Raw genomic sequence first — 18,044 nt, 5'->3', positions numbered from 1 at the left:
ACCTGCCTGCCAGGTTTTGGAAAACCGGCAGGTTTTCCCAAAATCTGTCTGCCAGGTTTTCCAAAACCGGCAGGTTTCGAGCGTGAGTTGAAAAACGGACTTAAAAGGCATTTTTTGAAGTGCACCGAAAACCGGCCGGTTTTGAGAAACCGGCAGGTTTCGAGATCGGCTCTTAGTGTTGTCCGTTTTTTATCTTCTCTTTGGATTCCTCTTTTATGATAACCTCTTAAGTATGATTTATGGACAATTATCATTCTGATTATGATGATTAAGTTGGTCCATTATTTCTCTTGATTATGGGGGTTATAAACCCTTCATTATCATGGATTTAATTGGTGATTCAATACCATTGGATTCTTTTGAGTCCTTTGGTTTCTTTGGGTTGTTTTGTATTCTCCTCTAATCCTATAAATACATGCTTCATTTCTTGATTTGTTCACAGAAAATCATTCCCTTATCATCTCCCTTTCTTCCTCTCTTTTGGGCATAAGTTCTGGTAACTCCATCTCACACCCAAGAGTGCCATTGTGTGTTGAGGGTTGTGTAAACCTTAGGGAACGAATCGGTGAATACAATTGTGCACCCCGGTTGCACCGAATCTCGTTTTCAAGGCAGTGGTTTGGTTACCACGGCACAACAAGTTCCGTAAGTCTTACTTTCTTGTTCTTCATTTTAGCCTTGAAAAACTCTTAATCTACAACAATGATAAAGGTCACAAGTTGCGACAATTAAAAGTTGTCGCAATCTTACGTGTCGCAGTTTAATTGGAACATTTAGGCGCCACGTAGACTATACGTCAATTCAATATTTTTACTACCAATTCAATATTTTTACTGTGAAAATATGTAAATAAGATTATCGATATAAAGAAGGAAACAAATTAAAATATTAAGATTTTCCTCTTTTTTATAACATGTATAATAGGTTATATAAGTTAAATATTTTAGTTCCCATTTTAAATCATGACACATAAACATGTCATGTCATCATTGTGATACGTCTTAAAGGTCGCATGTTGCGACCTTTATCATTTTCGATGCTTGAAATCGCAGTGAATGATGGACAGAAAGAGACATTTTATTTACAATGTCATTTCTTTACCTGGTTTAGTGGTTTTGTACTAAGATTCTAAGAAATACGAACTACTTCATTTAATTTCCTAGTACTGGAGTAGGCATTTATGTTGGAGATAAGCGAAAGATACTACACTAGCATCCAGGAAAACAGAGTTAAAAAAAAAAAATCTGATTTGAGTGACATTACCAGGAAAACAGAAGGGAAAGGAAAAACGCTGACATAAAGAGATGTAAAAGAATAACTAGTATTTTATAAATTACGACAACTATCAATTGATCTGTTCTCAAAAATCTAACAATGTAGTTCACAATAAAATCATGTAAATATGTGATATAATCAAACTATAAAAGCAAAAATTGCGTAAAAATCTAATCACAGGGCGATTTAAGATCTACTTGAAATCTAAATCTCACATCATATATGAAGTACTCCGTATATATCTTTTAAAATCCCTGGAAGTTCATCTCATGTAATTGTTCCACTGTGAGTGGGGAAAAGGGGGATAAATGGTTAGACCTTTGAGTGACATATAATTATTAAGCTGATTTCCCATCAACCTGAGAACACAAATACTCGCATTTGCAACTAACCAAATTCATAGGTTAGGTATTAAATATAAGAGGTAGCAAACAGATCATTCAGGTAAACTCACTTAGGGTCAAATTCAGGAGATAAGCCATTCAATTCAGTTTTGGACCGATTTTATTAAATTTAATTTAATGCTAAAACCATTCATAATTAATATTAAATTTAATTTAATGCTAAAACCATTCATAATTAATATTCTTACCACAGATGGTAAAGTATAGTTGAACGCATCAATTTTGTTGTTCGTTAACCAATAATCAATGAATGGACCCAATATAAGCAGGGATCCGGCCTGTACTGGTGCAGTATGATCAAGCAGATTGAAAGAACTCAGCGAATACTTGTTTTGAAGATGATGAACATACTGCAACATAAGAGAAAAGTAATCAGGTAAAGAAAATACAGCTTATAATTAAGTTTACCACCACCATGGTGCAGTTACTAAAAAAAGCAGGTACGTTGCTCATAAAAATTGCAACAAAAAACTGGAACCAACCCACGAGGTAGAGTTGCAATTCTTCTACTCCACTGCGAGGAAGAATCCTACACTTTAATCATATCAAAAGCAGAGACTAATAAACTTGCAAAGCTTGGCAACCATGCTAGTCAAGTAAGCTGATAAAATAAAACATGCTAGTCATTAAAAAGATCAACATGATCTAACATCCACAAAAGAAAGGCTAACACTTTCCCATCAACCAGAAAAATCCAATGGCCACTACATTTCTAACTAAAATTTCCATCCTATGCTTAATATACAAAATATAGACTCCACAAGAACCACAACGCATAAGCCTACATGAAAGCTAATTTTCTACTAGATTTTGTGAAATGTTCCTTTGCTGAATAGTTCTAAAAGCCAGAGATATTACCGATGTAGATTGGGAACGTACTGTCAGTTACGTGCCAAACTTTAAATTTCACCTAGTTTTTTGCCAAAAGGTTCAATAAGTGGACGAAAGGGTGACAAGTAGACCTGTCAAAAATCGACCTGACCCGAAAACCGACCCGAACCCGACCCGAAAATACTGGGTCCTGAACAAGATTTTGTGACCCGTAACCCGATTTTATCCGAACCCGAGCAACCCAAAAAGTAATGGGTCAAAACCCGACCGAACCCGTTTTGGACCCGACCGATTAAAAATCATTGTATTTATTGTAATAAATGAGATTATGCGAAAATTTAAGCATAATAAGCACGTTGTTTTTACTATTGTTGTGTGTAATATGATTTTAATTTGAATTATACACCATTTTATGGTTGAATTTGACATTGAGTAGGAAAATTTGTTAACATGTGTCCATATTTTGTATATTTATCACCTGAATTAATGAAAATATAATGCGCGTTTTAAAATCTCTCAACCCGTTGGATCGACCCGAACCCGAAAGTTCTAGGTCTTGAACAAGCATTTGTAAACCCGAACCCGAAAGTGACTGATCCAATTCAACCCGAACCCGAAAATAATTTTTTACAACCCGACCCGACCGACCCGTTTGACAGGTCTAGTGACAAGTATGGAAGAGCAACTCACAACTGTGTACAAGACAAGGATTTACCAGTAATGAATCAAAAACCAACAGCTCATAGTGGATTGCCCCTTCTTCCAGAGTCCAGATCATGAAGGACATAATAATAAACACTTCTACATTTTTAACTCTTTTTAAGAATTTTAGGAAGTACAAATAAGCTTTTTAATGCAGTACACTGAAACAAGACACTATTAATGCAAAAAAACTAAATTCTACTTTTTACTAAAAAATGTTAACTTTGACTTCCGAGTTTTCACTTAAGTGAAAAGTTAAGAATATTAATATAAAAGTTAAGAATATCAATATAAAATTTAAGAATATCAATATAAAAGTTAGCTCTTGTGTAGTAAAAGTTAAGAGATTTCTTATATTAGTTTAACTAAATTTTACTCCCTCCGTCTCTTTTTGTTTTTTACGTATTCCATTTCAGGTGTCTCATTTTGTTCTTTACATTTCTTTTTATATTATCACATAATGCATTAATATTCTATCATAATTTGTATCCAAATATTATTTTAACCAATTAAATCCATTGGACATTAAATATTTCTCATTTTCCCAATGTCATGTTTTTGACAAAAGTGAAAACATTATAAATAAACGTAATTTTTCTCGTTTAAATAAAAAAGTAGAGTAATCTCAATGCACATTAAATAGTCGTTAAATCGCGTGAATAATATCAAACGTAAAAAACAAAAATAGACGGAGGGAGTACTAGATGAAAGCTACCTTTTAATGCAAAAAGGTCAGCTTTTACCCTTTTTTTTTTTTTTAAACTCAAAAAGGCTAACTTTTACTTATGAGGTTTCACTTAAGTTAAAAATAAGGTATATCAATATAATCCGTAAAAGTTAAGAATATCAATATAAAAGTTAGCTACGGTGTAGTAAAAGTTAAGAGAAATTGTATATCATTTTACCTAACTTTTGCTACATGAAGGCCCACAAAATCACAAAATCTATCTATACTAATATATGTAACAAGGATCGAACACTAGACCTCTTCGTTAAAAGTTACACTTCCTACTATCTTAACCAACGTACCACAACTTACATTACATCTTTCTATATAAACATATATATTCTTTTGACGTTAAATAATACATTAAATAAAAGTGGATGCCAAAAAAGGAATGATTACTTGATTTATAAATGTACAGTTATTACTTTTCTAGCTTAAACCTCAAAAACAAAAAGAAAAAAATACGGTGTAGTGTAATAATGAATAAGTGGGGAAATATTGAGGGGGGTTGAGTAATATATCAAATAATGATGAAGAAAAGTATCTAACTTTGTTTTGATTTTCGAATGCGGGGTTTCATATTTGGGAAGATTGTCGATTGGCCACTAATCTTGTGTCACCACCATAATGTGATGTCATTTAATGTCGACGAAGACACGATCTATATGTGCACATTTTTACAAAATAAATAAAGCCGAATAAAAGTCAAAACCCGCACAACGCCCTGACCACACACTAGTTAATCTGTTAATAGCCGTGGAAATTAGGGTTTCGCTTTCGGCCAAATTTCGGTGAAGAGTTTCGCGCACTGGTAAGAATTTTGATTTTCAATTATATATACTTTTTCAATTTTCAATGTCGAATACAAATAAAGAGGGTTCATGAATTGAATTGATTAATGTAACTTATATAATTTGTAGGTGGGTTTTAGGTAATTGATCCGATTATTTAAGTTATGAGGTGGAGTACGAGATTACTCAGGAGATAGTGGTGCCGGAGAAGAAGATTAATCAGAAGGTTCCTCTGGAGTTGATGAGGTCGAGGAAGAAGAAGGAGCTTCCTTGGGAGTTGGTGAGGTCGAGGAAGAAGCTTATTCGGGATTTTATGAAGAAACATCCTCGGGGGTTAGTGGCTTCGAAGAACAAGCAGAAAATGACTCCGGATTTGGTGCAGTCTAACAAGGAGATTCCTTGTGAGTTGATGCAGTCGAAGAAGACAAAGGAGACTCCTCCTGAGTTAGAGGTATTGAAAGATATGAATGTAGATATGGATGAATTAAGTAAGTAGTTATTTCCTGGTAATCCTATGAAATATTGGGATGAGAAAATACTTCGTATTGTTTAAGCAATTAGATAACAATTATGAAGAAGACGATGAAGAATATTATCATGTTGAAGATGTGACAATGAAATTGGGAAGTTTAATCACAGATGAATGCAAAAAGGATGACTTGATAATTAATCATGACATCAAACGTGGCGAGCTTGTTGATATTGAATCCCTGTTGTTCCCTTGTCGAAACGATTACCTGGTTAGTAGAGATGGTCGTATTGTTACAGCTGAGAATATTAGTGGTAAATTTGTCATGATTTGTTGTTTCTTCTTGCCTCGTTGCTGGTCTAGCTCTGCCTGGAAAGCTGCAACAGCATGTTATGATATGTACTCTAAATTGAAAGGTGATTTTGAGATGGTAATTGTGGCAAATATGAGAAGTGGTTGGACATGTCATAAGGCTGCCTTGAACAAATTCTTAGACGCCTTTCCTTGTTGTTGCCTTGCAGTCCCGTATCATGCTAAGTCTCGTCGTAATAATTTATGCAAGTTCATTGGTGGTATGTATTGGAATCATACTCTTTTTGTGGATCCCAATAAGACTGTTCTGATGTACTCAGACCTTACTAGATAGACTACCTGATACTTGTTTGGTTCCCTTGTATTTGTTTCTAGGAAGTTTTATCGTGTATCTGAGTTTAAAAATGAATCAGTCCGTACGGATGCTTTGAAGAATCTCAAGAATCCATCTTCTCTCGAGGACTTTTTATGTTGCAAAAAGTCCGACTTTGTCTTCAGGAAGGTTTCTCTAGGAAATGGGAGATTCCGTCTTGAGAATGTGGCTATTTCAGAACTCAAATCCAAGCTTGTAGGGCTGTACCTCTACACTACGGGACATTTGTTTCCTTTGCTTCCTAAAATTGCAGAAGAGTGTTTGCAAAGTGGCAATGAGTTGGAGATTGTGGTGGTTTATGTTCCTGGAGTACACAGAAGCCAGGATCCGCGATTGTTCTTAAAGGCTTTTTACAATGTGTTAGCGAAGAGGAATCTATCTTGGTGGATTGCACCCTATAACAATACTACATCCATTGTCCTGGAAGAAATGTTTGAGAAGGGAGAAAAGGTAGTCATTTTGGGACCCGATGGCCAATTTGTTGATACTCGTGGAGCAGAACTCATGCAGCTTTATGGTTCGTATGGATATCCCTTCACTCTCGATTCTATTATCCACAAAACTCTGAAAGAGCTAAAGCAAGTCACCCTAGAGTCCTTCTTGAAGTCACTAGAAATCCCTCCTTGTACAGGGAAAAAGAAGAAGAAGAAGAAGGTTCTGTTTTACTTCGATTATCCATTCTGTATCCATACTAAGATTTATGATGCAGTTAAGCGTTTCAGCAAGTATGATGATGTGGAAATTATAATGGTCTCCTTTAGTGATGAAGATTTCGCGAGCAAGATGATTAAACTCGAAGACAGTGATAACTCACATAAGGTAGTGTGTCATACAAAGAGCTTCGACAGGAGTAACAAGTTTTTCTTAAGGTTCTTCAATAGTCAATTTCCTACTATTGTTGCATTCGGAAAAGATGGCAGGATTTGTTCAGTATATGCTCATCTCCTTCCATCTTCTGATGAGAATAAAGCTCAAATTAAAGGTAATCTACTTGAAGAAGTTACGTCAAAATTGGCTCATCTTTTAGAAAATTATGTTAAAGAGGAGGTGAGGTTTTATCGGGATAATGACTTTTTTTCAGAAGGACTAGAGTACAGGCGAACTAGGTTCTGGTAGACATTGTTGTGGGTCCATCCCACTTTTGTGGGCCATTTGACCGAATTGGTAAAAAAAGTGGATGTTAAGTGACAAATTGGTAAAAAAAGTGTCTCATGCGACAATTTGGTAAATTTAAATCACAACGGCTACGAATAGGTCACAAAACCGGTCGGAATTTAGAAAATCTAATCGCGTGACTCACACGCTCCTAATATTAAAGTTAATCTGCTTGAAGAAGTTACTTCTAAATTGGATCATGTTTTAAAAAAATATGTTGAAAAGGAGGTGAAGTTTTATCGCGATAATGACTTTTTTTTAGGAGGACGGGAGAAAAGGCGAAAGTAAGTTCTGGTAGACGTTGGGTATGCTTGAAATCGCAATGAATGACAGACAAAAAGAGACATTTTATTTACAGTTTGGTTTGTACTAAGAAAGTAAGAATAACGTTTCCCGTCAAAAAGAAAAAAGAGAAAAAAAGAATAACGTTTGTATTATAATTTGGGTCGGGCAAAGGATGTTTGTTGTTAAGCAATAATGTCAACAGTTAGTGGACTAGCTGGAAATAGACTCCCCAAAGTTAGAGTGCCATACTTGTGCGTCGATAAATGTCTGATTAATTCTGCACCAGGGCACGTCTTTTACTCATCATCTCACATTACCAGGAAAACAGATTTTTTTTAGAAAAAGTCTGATTTGAGTGACATTACCAGGAAAACAGAAGGGAAAGGGAAAACTCTGACATAAAGAGATGTAAAAGAATAACTAGTATTTTATAAATTAAGACAACTATCAATAGATCTGTTCTCAAAAATCTAACACTGTATGTAGTTCACAATAAAATCATGTAAATATGTGATATAATCAAACTATAAAAGCAAAAATTGCGTAAAAATCTAATCACAGGGCGATTTAAGGTCTACTTGAAATCTAAATCTCACATCATATGTGAAGTATATATTTTTAAATCCCTGAAGTTCATCTCATGTAATTGTTCCACTGTGAGTGGGGGAAAAAAGGGGATAAATGGTTAGACCTTTGCATCATCAAGTTGTGCAGAATCAGCTCCATTCTTTTGCTGCTTAGGCAACGACAGGCTACGGCGCTCTTTGCCTCCGGGTTTTGAGGAGGCATTGCCATACCAGACCATCCCTGCTACAGCTATGATCATACCCACGACCACGTGTATATTCAGACCCTCTTTTCCAAAGAAGATAAAACCGAGAATCAAAACAAGGATCGTCTTCATATGGCCAAGTACTTGAAAGGATACTGCTGTGAATCTTCCAATGCAGATAAATTGGCTCAAGTTTGTCCCAATAGCAATTGTGCATGAGAGGGTTATAAAAATCTGCGAAGATAGAGGAGCATATTGTTAGTAGCCATTCTTTTGCAGAGCAGCAGCTGGTCAAGGATGGCCAAGCAAATTATTTTAAAGTGACATATAATTATTAAGCTGATATCCCATCAATCTGAGAACGCAAAGAATCGCATTTGCAAACTAACCAAATTCATAGGTTAGGTATTAAATATAAGAGGTAGCAAACATGTCATTCAGGTAAACTCGCTTAGGGTCAAATTCAGGTGATAGCAAACAGGTCATTCAGGTAAACACACTTAGGGTCAAATTCAGGTGATAAGCCATTCAATTCAGTTTTGGACTGATTTAGGTAATCATATGCTAATCAATTTTATTAAAACTAATACTAAAAGCATTCATAATTTATTCGGCAACTTTTGTGTAAGACCGCCTTACCGAAAATACCGCTTTATTTGTTTAACTAATTGGTTCCAGTGCTTAACTAATTGGTTCCATTGCTTAACTTATATGACACCAAGACGGTCTTTTGTGTAAGACCGTCTTATATAAAAATTTGTATAATTTAAAACTACAGAAGGAATAACAGGCATTTACAGTGCTTCAAGTTTCTTTTGTTCTTCTAAACAAATTAATGTAGAGGCAAGCAAAGTCGAAACATTGAAGCCCAGAAGTGGACAAAGAATCCACCATGACACACTTGACATCTGTAGATTCTACACAGTCCAAAACTACAACAGTGGACATTGCAAATAGAAAATCATGACAGCAAGCAAGTTCAGAGAATACTACTAACTTACTAAGGGATCTTGACTGGACTATAAAGAGATTAATATGCTTACCACAGATGGTAAAGTATAGTTGAACGCATCAATTCTGTTGTTCGTTAACCAATAATCAATGAACGGACCCAATAGAAGCAGGGATCCGGCCTGTACTGGTGCAGTATGACCAAGCAGATTGAAAGAACTCAGCGAATACTTCTTTTGAAGATGATGTACATACTGCAATATAAGAAAAAAATAATCAGGCGAAGAAAATACAGCTTATATGTTCACTACCACAATGGTGCAGTTATTAGAAAAAAGCAGGTGGCTCATAAAAATTGCAAGCACACCACAATTGCAACAAAACACTGGAACCAACCCACAAAGTAGAGTTACAATTCTTCCACTCCACTGCGAGGAAGCAATCCTACACTTTAATCATATCAAAAGCAGAGACTAAGAAACTTACAAAGCTTGGCAACCATGCTAGTCAAGTAGGCTGATAAAAAAAATATGCTAGTCATTAAAAAGATCAACATGATCTAACCTCCACAAGGAAAAGGCTAACAATTTCTCATCAACCAGAAAAATCCAATGGCCACTGCATTTCTAGCTAAAATTTCCATCCTATGCTTAATATACAAAATATGGAATCCACAAGGACCCCTACACATAAGCCTACATAAAAGCTAATTTTCTACTAGATTTTGTGAAATGTTCCTTTGATGAATAGTTCTAAAAGCCAGAGACATTACCGATGTAGAATGAGAACGTACTGTCAGTTACGTGCCAAACTTTAAATTTCACCTGGTTTTTTGCCAAAAGGTTCAATAAGTGGACGAAATGGTGAGAAGTATGGAAGAGCAACTCACAACTGTGTACAGGAGAAGGATTTACCAGTAAGAATCAAAAATCAACAGCGCATAGTGGAAGCCCCTTCTTCCAGAGTCCAGATCATTAAGGATATAATAATAAATACTTCTATATTTTAACTCTTTTTAAGGACTTTAGGAAGTACAAAGAAGCTTTTTAATGCAGTAAACTGAAACAAGACACTATAATATAGCCTTCACGATTGGGAAGATGTATCCTGCAAAACATCACAAGTCTTACACAAGCTTTTTCATAGTGAACTACAAAAGGCTTGAGGGGTTTGGACATAAAATTCAAACAAGCCTCTACCAAGATACTTCCTCTTTCTTCTTACGCGACCTACTTCATTGATCATGCTTGTCAATGTATAACTCTTAGTTGTCAATAAGTAAAAAAATAAATCAATATTTATTAAGATGAATTTAACAATATCTAACATGACTTATGTTTTTTATTATGTATAAACCACATAAGGTGCTCAAAGGATAGTGTGAGTATAGCAAAAGTCAAACTAGGCCAAGTAAAAAGATAATGGAGGAAGTGTATATATGGACTTCCTAATTCATTGCATGAAAAAATTTCCTTCCATTGCATGAACAGCCTCAATTCAGGTTCCTACTTCTCACCCAGTTGTCCAAGCTTCTCAATTCAAAATCACATCTTGAAAAACTGAACTCACTACTCCATCAATCATGAAGATCGTACAAGAGGCAGGGCATTAATCTTATGAATTTATGATTCCTATCATCTATATCTCCTCAAACTGTTGTCACCCAACAATGAGGCTTTCATGTTCCTTCTCCTAGTTCGTATCACTCCCATGCTCCAAAAATGAGAAGGCGCCGAACTTGGAATACATGAATGGCTTTCATGGGCCCTGAAAGCCAATTAAGTCCAGTGACCTCAATCTTACTTTTGACAGTTGGAGGATGCATGAACCCAATACACCAATATTTCTTCCGTCTGTTCCCTTACCACCTTAGCAACAGAATCATAGGGAGAGGGAGAAGAGGATTAAGGGAATGCAGAACCTCCTAAAACTCTCTGAATAAAATTTATACACCAAATGACCATAGATCTCTAATTATCAGACCCCAATGTCAATTGTCAAGCCAAAGGCCATAAATTGTATCCCTCTATTCCAAGTCCAACCCCATATGGAGGGTCACACCTCTAAGATAAAAAGCCATTGAGATGAACTCAGATGGTTTTTCTCAAATTAACAGCCACGGTAAACATCTCATCACTCATGTTTCTCTCTTTTCCTTACTCCTCTCTCTCCTCTTTTTCCTTTACCCTTCTCTTTCCAAATATCGCCGTGTTCATCAAGGTTAATCTCCCCTTTTTACCACACTTCGGTAGCTCCTACCTTTTTCCCTCCTATCTACAACTTTCCATACCATTCAAATTTCACTTCTGTTTTCATCCAAAGAACAAAATAAATTATGTTTCCATACCTATATATTGGCTACCTAGGGCTTAGGAAAAGGGTCCAATATTTCACAAAGTATGTGACTTAAGCAAACATTCTCAAGAGCAAAGGTAGAGATAATGCCCCATTTTTCTCTTTCTCTTGTCTTCTTTTCTTTGTACGACATATGTCATAGTACATTAAGAGGTTAATGAGTTCTGATTGGTAAAATTTATTCGACAGAAGTGCAAACTTTAAACAGGCATTAACCAAACGAAGGTTGAATTAGAAAAACAGGTCAAATGTTAATGCAACAAAATATATTGTCCCAACTCGGGGTTTATCAAACCTTTCTAACAAAATCTTATACGAAGAACCACTATACAGATGAACAAGTTTTGTTTTTTTAAGGTTCTCCAAATGGGATTTTTCTGTTTACATGTCATAATTCATACCAACACTAATAGGATGTGTTCACATCATTTTTGTTTTACCTAAATCCTGTCTAATGTACACAAAATAGACATCTAAGTTACAGAAGAAGCAATGTTTTCCTGGCAAGATCGGCGTAATGGAATGCTGCAATGGTCGCCTTCAATCAAATGCAACACAAACACCATAACATAGGTTCAAAAGTTATTGTGGTAATAAAGAGATTATCCAAACAATCTATTAAAGCCTGGTCTTCATTTAAATTTTAAAGTAGAGCTAACTAGGAAAAATATAAGAAACCGAGAGCTTACATATTGCTGCAGAGAAGTGCTCCAAACTGCAATCAAAGCAGCGACGAAACCTTTAGTATTTACACTAACATCAGTAACTGTGCATACACCAACACCTACAAGAACAAGTCCTATGCTGAGCTTTGTATCTCTAGAGTATCGAACTTTGTCGAGCACAATCTCCAACAGGCAGGATACAGGAATCATACTCAATTTTGCAATCTGAGAAGCAGTAAGAGTTTTTCTTTCTTAGAAGTGAAATAATTTTTGATGAATCTGATAATTTTTAAGAGCAAGCTAGAACTGAGAACAAAAAAAAAAATTACCTGGTAAAATCCCACTGAATTCCACATAAGACTAACATTCATGCCCACGATGGAAAAGTTAGCAAATAAAACAAATCTCAGCAGATCAGGCAATGGCAAATGAGAGGGTTGAATGATTCCAAGCCATCTAAGAACGAGAGTCATAATAGTTGTGGCAGTGAAGTGCAAACCCGTCAAAGTAGTAGCTGAAACATATATCAAATAAATCTCTTAGACTTTTGATTGGATCTCCAAAAATCAGAATGAAAATTAGTAAGCATGACATCTGATGTATCTGGAAGGTCAACCTTATCTAAACCCTTAAACACACATAGAGTCACAAATACATTTTGAAATTTAGGCTTGTACAAAACACAAATGCCACTGAGGTATTAGCCCAGAAAATGGCATACAAGCAAGAATCAAGGTACATGTTTAGCAAGTTAGGTTCCCAATTCACTGCCCTTTCCATCAACCCTCCTAGAGGAAAAGTGGAAGGAGCATTAAAAATAAATATCCTTTTTTCCTCTTCTAGTGGCAGTGCCCTTATTGTCTGTAAAATATTAGTGAGTATGATGAGTAGGGAAACCAATAACAGGAGAAAATGGAATGGAGGTTGTTAAAGATCATAGGGGAGACCTGAAGTAATTCTTGAACATAAATTTATCTAGACACTGTATGTGTTTAACATGAGTATAGTGCTTATGACTGCCTTTCAAATTTGTCAAGTATTGAGCAGAAACATGAACGTTAACTTTTAAAGCCTCATCTGCGATCAATCGCGATTTTGTTTTCAAGTGGTGAATTGATGATAAAAGCAATGAGCATTTTTGTAGTACATAGCATTAAAGATAAGAATAGTTACCAAAACTAAAGCCATATGTGGCCATCAGAGCTTTATTGACAATGATAATTCCCACTGAAGTGACAACATTGAACATCCAAGCAGATGCATCAACAGCTGCTTTCTTCTCTGCCTTGGAAGATGGAGCCATTTCTTCTTAATCCTTTTACGAAACTAAATGTTCAGTCCTCAACTTTTGTTATACAATACACACCATTTCTTGTTCAAAAGCAAGTCTTCGTATGCTTTATGGCAACATCTCTGCAAATACAGCTAAGGTAATAAGTAAATTTGGAATATGGCATTCAATATGCTATCAAGAGTAGCATCACCAAACTACTACTCTTATGATAACACAATAACGCTTAGCTACTAGTTATACTAATAGTTTTAGTACTTCTCGTTTAGTATATTTTTATAGTTTAACCCGTTTTCTGAAAGTGAGATAATGTGAGCTTTCGGAAATCTCTCTATGACTATTAATCATGGGCAGGGGTTTCAAACAACTTCTCCTCACCACAAGCGGGATCCAAAGTGGAGGTTGTTGTTATTGACGGTTGACAAAGAGGATAGCAAATTTTGAAGAGCAAAGGAATAAGTCTGGCATTACAATTATTGTGAGACATCAAAATTTACCCGTAGACAATAACAAGTCGCCCTTGATATGGAGAAAAATTATCTAGGTCTCACAATAAGTTGTTGTCAACTTTTTAGTCTACTTCTAGTAAAGTAAAAGAATGCTGCATAAGTGTGTACATGTGCGTCATTTTCTAGCAATTTGATACAATGCGTCAATGCCCTAATTTTAAAGATGGTTCAATTATGGTGTTCAATTTCTAATAATGTAAAACTAAGAAGCCTTTTGAGTCTTTCCTTGTTCCTCCACCTTTTAAAAAAATCCTAAAATTATGATAATGATAACAAGAGAGAGTAAAAGACATATAAAGTGCTGAACAAACAACTTTAAAATCCTGGACAGCTGGAGCTGTCTCCACATTAACACTTTAAAGAAATAGATACATCTCATTGGTGTCCATAGTCTTAATCATTTCCTCGCAGAAAATTGACATGCGCCCAATTAGTCATATTGATAAGAGAAAGCTTTCAATTGGTCAAAAGAACGATGCTAGCAATGTGAATAAAAGGAGCACTGTAGTTGATACCAAGCTTCTAAGAAGTAAAAGTCAGGGGGGAAAGGAGTTAAATATCAACAAAAGAGTGACGGACAATGGAAATGCTGTGGTAGGACACCGTGGATTCGTAGGCGAACAACAATAACATCTGTAGTTTGGGAGAGACAGCCTAAGAGTTCAGCAACCCCAAGACCCCCTCTGTTAAGAACAAACTACAACTTTAACTCCAAATAGCATGAAAAATAATTTCCCAAAACCTCGTAATCAGTAAACTACAAATATAGCTTCAAAATCATGAGCTAAGTTTAGTGTTAAAGGCGTTTCGGACACACTCCTTAGACCCTTTATCCGAATCTCCAACTAGTACACAATTCAAATCCTCCAATCTCCAATTTTTACACAATTACTTCATCACCAATTCAATTCAGCATAGGAAGATGTCTCACTTTCTCTCAGTATCAAAAATCCCTTTATTATAACTGAACTTCCACTAAATCTAAGCTCGTTGGTGAACAGCTACACTTGATTTCAAAAGGCTATAACATGGTAAACGAGTACACAAAATGGAAAATTCCCATTTTTATCCAAATTGAAGTTCTTGTTCTGAGAAATATCACTAACAAATTAGTTCATAAGTCATGACTAGATCGTTATTCTCAATCCAAACAGCAATCAACAGTCTGCCTCTATTATATTAGGATCCATGTTCAACTATCTAATGTAAATCACTAAAATTAGTCAAAAAAAATCACAGAATCAGTAAATGAAACCGCTCATTTGCACAAAACAATTTAATTGCAAAATCAAATCACTAAACTACTAAAAAAAATAGTTCAAACAATCGAAAAAGAATCACAGAATCAATAAATCAAGCCGCTCATTTGCAACAAAACGATCAAAATTGCATAATCAAATCAACCAATAAAAAAGAATGGAGTGAAAAAAGAAAAGAAAAAATTTAAAAAGAAAAAACAAACCTTCAAAATTTCTGAACTGCAACAGTGATGAACCACTCAAAGTCTATAGATCTATGACAAAGGAATGAATCGAATGAAATTGTCAGAAATGATGAATGGATTGATTGAATCGAGGAATTGATGAATTGATTGATTGAATAGATCTGAGAAATGCCGCAATATCTTTGAAATTTAAATTATGCGTGATATTGTTCACACTTTATCACACAGCAAAAGGACTAAGAGAAAATGAGGAGGAAGAAGGAAAAGCGAAGGGTCTTTCGCAGTAAGTCGACGTTCAGTCTCTTCTTTTCTTCGCTGGATTCAGGCTTTGGTTGGTTGTCCCACGAGTCCTTTTTGAAATTATGAATTTCCGGATTTCTTCTTCTTAATTTCTTTTTTTACTACGTTACTCCGTACAGTATCTTAAATTTCATTTATGCTAAATCGTACAGACTGAAATATTTGTCAATGCGTTATTTAACTACAAAACACTTTAAAAATCAAACTTAGACACTGTTTAGTTCACCTTATTTCATGACCTTATTGCTTATTTCAGATTTAATTAGATCATATCAGACCAGACCAGACCAGACCAGATCAGCTCAGATCAGTTCAGAAAAAATAAGTTCAGATTACTATTGTTATTTTTTATTATTGGTATATGTTTATATCATTGTTATTCTATTTAATATTTTATTACTATTATTGCTTTAATAAAAAAAATTGTTGTTGTCGGTGCAATTAAAATCTATTATTTAAAGCATAAAAAAAACATTAGAAAAACATTCAAATTGATGATATCCAAATTAAAACCATTAAGTCTATATCAGAAACGATATGATCAGGTCATGTCCATATCAGAACTATTTTTTATAGATCAGAACCATTATATAACTAAACCAGAACTGATAGGATCAGATAATATCCATATCATAACTGATATGTACATATCATGTCGTATCATGTTCAAATCTGCAAAGATCTTGTCTACATCAGAACCGATCCTTACAGAACTAATATGTTTAGATCAAAACCGATTTGTACATATCATGTCTAGATCATAATCGATATGTCCAAATTATAACTGGTCTAGATATCGACTCTGTACATATTATGTTCAGATCAGAATTGATCTGCAAAGATCATGTCCATATCAGAATTAATTTGAACAGGTTATGGCCAGATCAGAACTGGTTTGTACAGATCATGACCAGATCATATCCAGATCATAACTTATCTATACAGATCATGTCCATATCAGAACGAGTCTGTACAGATCATGTCCAGATCAGAACTGAACTGTACAAATCATGTCCAGATCAGAACTGATATGTACAGATCATATCCAGATTAGAACTGATCATGTCCAGATCAGAACTGATCATGTACGTCCAGATCAGAATTGATTTGTACAAATCATGTCTATATCAGAACCGATCTGTACAGATCATATCCAGATCAGAACTTATATGTCTAAATCATAACTGATCTATCTAGATCATGTATAGGTCTATCTAATATAAGGAATAGTTAAATCATGAGCAAAGTCAAATAAATAATAACAATATTATAAATTTGTGTAACATTTATTTTACACGTAAGTCGTTTAATATTAATAAATGTAGATTTTTGTTTAAACTTAATTCTGAAGAATCATATCAGATCAGATCAAACCAGACCAGATCAGATTAGACCAGTCCATATCATATCAGATCAGATCAGAAAAAATAAATTCAGATCAGATCAGATCAGAAAAAATAAGTTCAGATCAGACCAGACCAGATCAGGAGAAATAAGGTGAACTAAACAGGGCCTTACTATGTACTTTTCCATTATTTTACTTTTTTCTTTTAATCAAACGTTTACTCCGTAATTTTTTTTTATTTAATGGGGAAGAACAATATCATTAATAATCAGTCATACGGCATCTACAATGATTAAAAAAAATCTGCATACAACAGATTCAAAGAAAATACATCACTATTATAATCAAAATAATTACTATTCTGCATCCTAAAGCATAGCTCGTACTCCACCGCTTCTAGCTTGACGCGAGCAGTGATTTTCGATGTTTTCGCATCTTTCCAAGTAGAGCCCTTCGCTATCTGCGCGCGAATAGTTGCGATCGACGAGTTGATGAGAAACCCTAAACCTATATGAATCCAAATCTCCTTCCCAATTATTGAAATCCTAAAAATAAAATTATCATCCATGGATGAGAATCAAGAACCTAGAAAAAAACTCACTCCGTAGAATAGAATGATGTTAGTTAATCGATCATTTGAGACGAGGGGGTTTATATAGAAAGTGGAAAAGGAGAGCATGATTATTCACGTAACATGTCAAATACTCCAGATTTTATTTAGGAAATTTTGTCACAAAGGACCTTTTAAAGTCCAAAAATTGTGAGAAAGAATCTTTTAAAAAAAAAGTTGTGACATAGGACCCAAATCATGTTTTTTGTTGTGAATAGGGACCAAGTCCCATTTTCCGGCAGTCAAACCCAATTTTCCGGCGTTGACTGTCTCGTGCACAACATGTGACTCTTTTTAACTTTTTTTTTTAATCTTTTCCCTCTAATAATTTCCCCCTTTATTCCCCATAACTAACTCAGTAAACCTAAAAAAATTACATTTTCTCGCCATTTTCATCCTCCCTTTTTTCTCAAATTCATTATCTGTAATGTAAAAAACAATCATACAATGGATTGCTTCAAGTTACTCTTCCTGAATT

General features: G+C 34.9%; 2 protein-coding genes and 1 long non-coding RNA gene across 3 annotated transcripts; 1 reads left to right on the top strand and 2 right to left on the bottom strand.

Moving 5' to 3' along the window:
- Positions 1-1,307: 1,307 nt before the first annotated feature.
- On the bottom strand, positions 1,308-3,374 carry LOC130466187 (uncharacterized). The gene is made up of 2 exons (XR_008926203.1): positions 2,162-3,374; positions 1,308-2,029 (listed from the first exon to the last, which is right to left on the bottom strand). It is a non-coding gene; the product is annotated as an uncharacterized lncRNA (long non-coding RNA).
- A 345-nt stretch (positions 3,375-3,719) lies between these two features.
- On the top strand, positions 3,720-7,627 carry LOC110806228 (probable nucleoredoxin 1). Its single transcript, XM_056843534.1, has 3 exons — positions 3,720-4,750; positions 4,860-5,771; positions 5,887-7,627. The coding sequence occupies exons 2-3, from the start codon at positions 5,755-5,757 to the stop codon at positions 6,998-7,000; spliced, it is 1,131 nt and encodes a 376-aa protein (XP_056699512.1). The 5' UTR covers positions 3,720-4,750; positions 4,860-5,754; the 3' UTR covers positions 7,001-7,627.
- A 106-nt stretch (positions 7,628-7,733) lies between these two features.
- On the bottom strand, positions 7,734-15,656 carry LOC110806238 (UDP-rhamnose/UDP-galactose transporter 6). The gene is made up of 6 exons (XM_022011883.2): positions 15,330-15,656; positions 13,241-13,480; positions 12,397-12,581; positions 12,092-12,292; positions 9,140-9,301; positions 7,734-8,330 (listed from the first exon to the last, which is right to left on the bottom strand). Exons 2-6 carry the CDS (start codon positions 13,368-13,370, stop codon positions 8,010-8,012), a joined length of 999 nt encoding a protein of 332 aa, XP_021867575.1. The 5' UTR covers positions 13,371-13,480; positions 15,330-15,656; the 3' UTR covers positions 7,734-8,009.
- Positions 15,657-18,044: the final 2,388 nt, after the last annotated feature.

This window comes from Spinacia oleracea, chromosome 1, assembly GCF_020520425.1.
Source record: "Spinacia oleracea cultivar Varoflay chromosome 1, BTI_SOV_V1, whole genome shotgun sequence".
Lineage (NCBI taxonomy): Eukaryota > Viridiplantae > Streptophyta > Magnoliopsida > Caryophyllales > Amaranthaceae > Spinacia > Spinacia oleracea.
The sequence above is the reverse complement of the archived record's forward strand: the minus strand, read 5'-3'. Positions and strand labels throughout refer to the sequence as shown.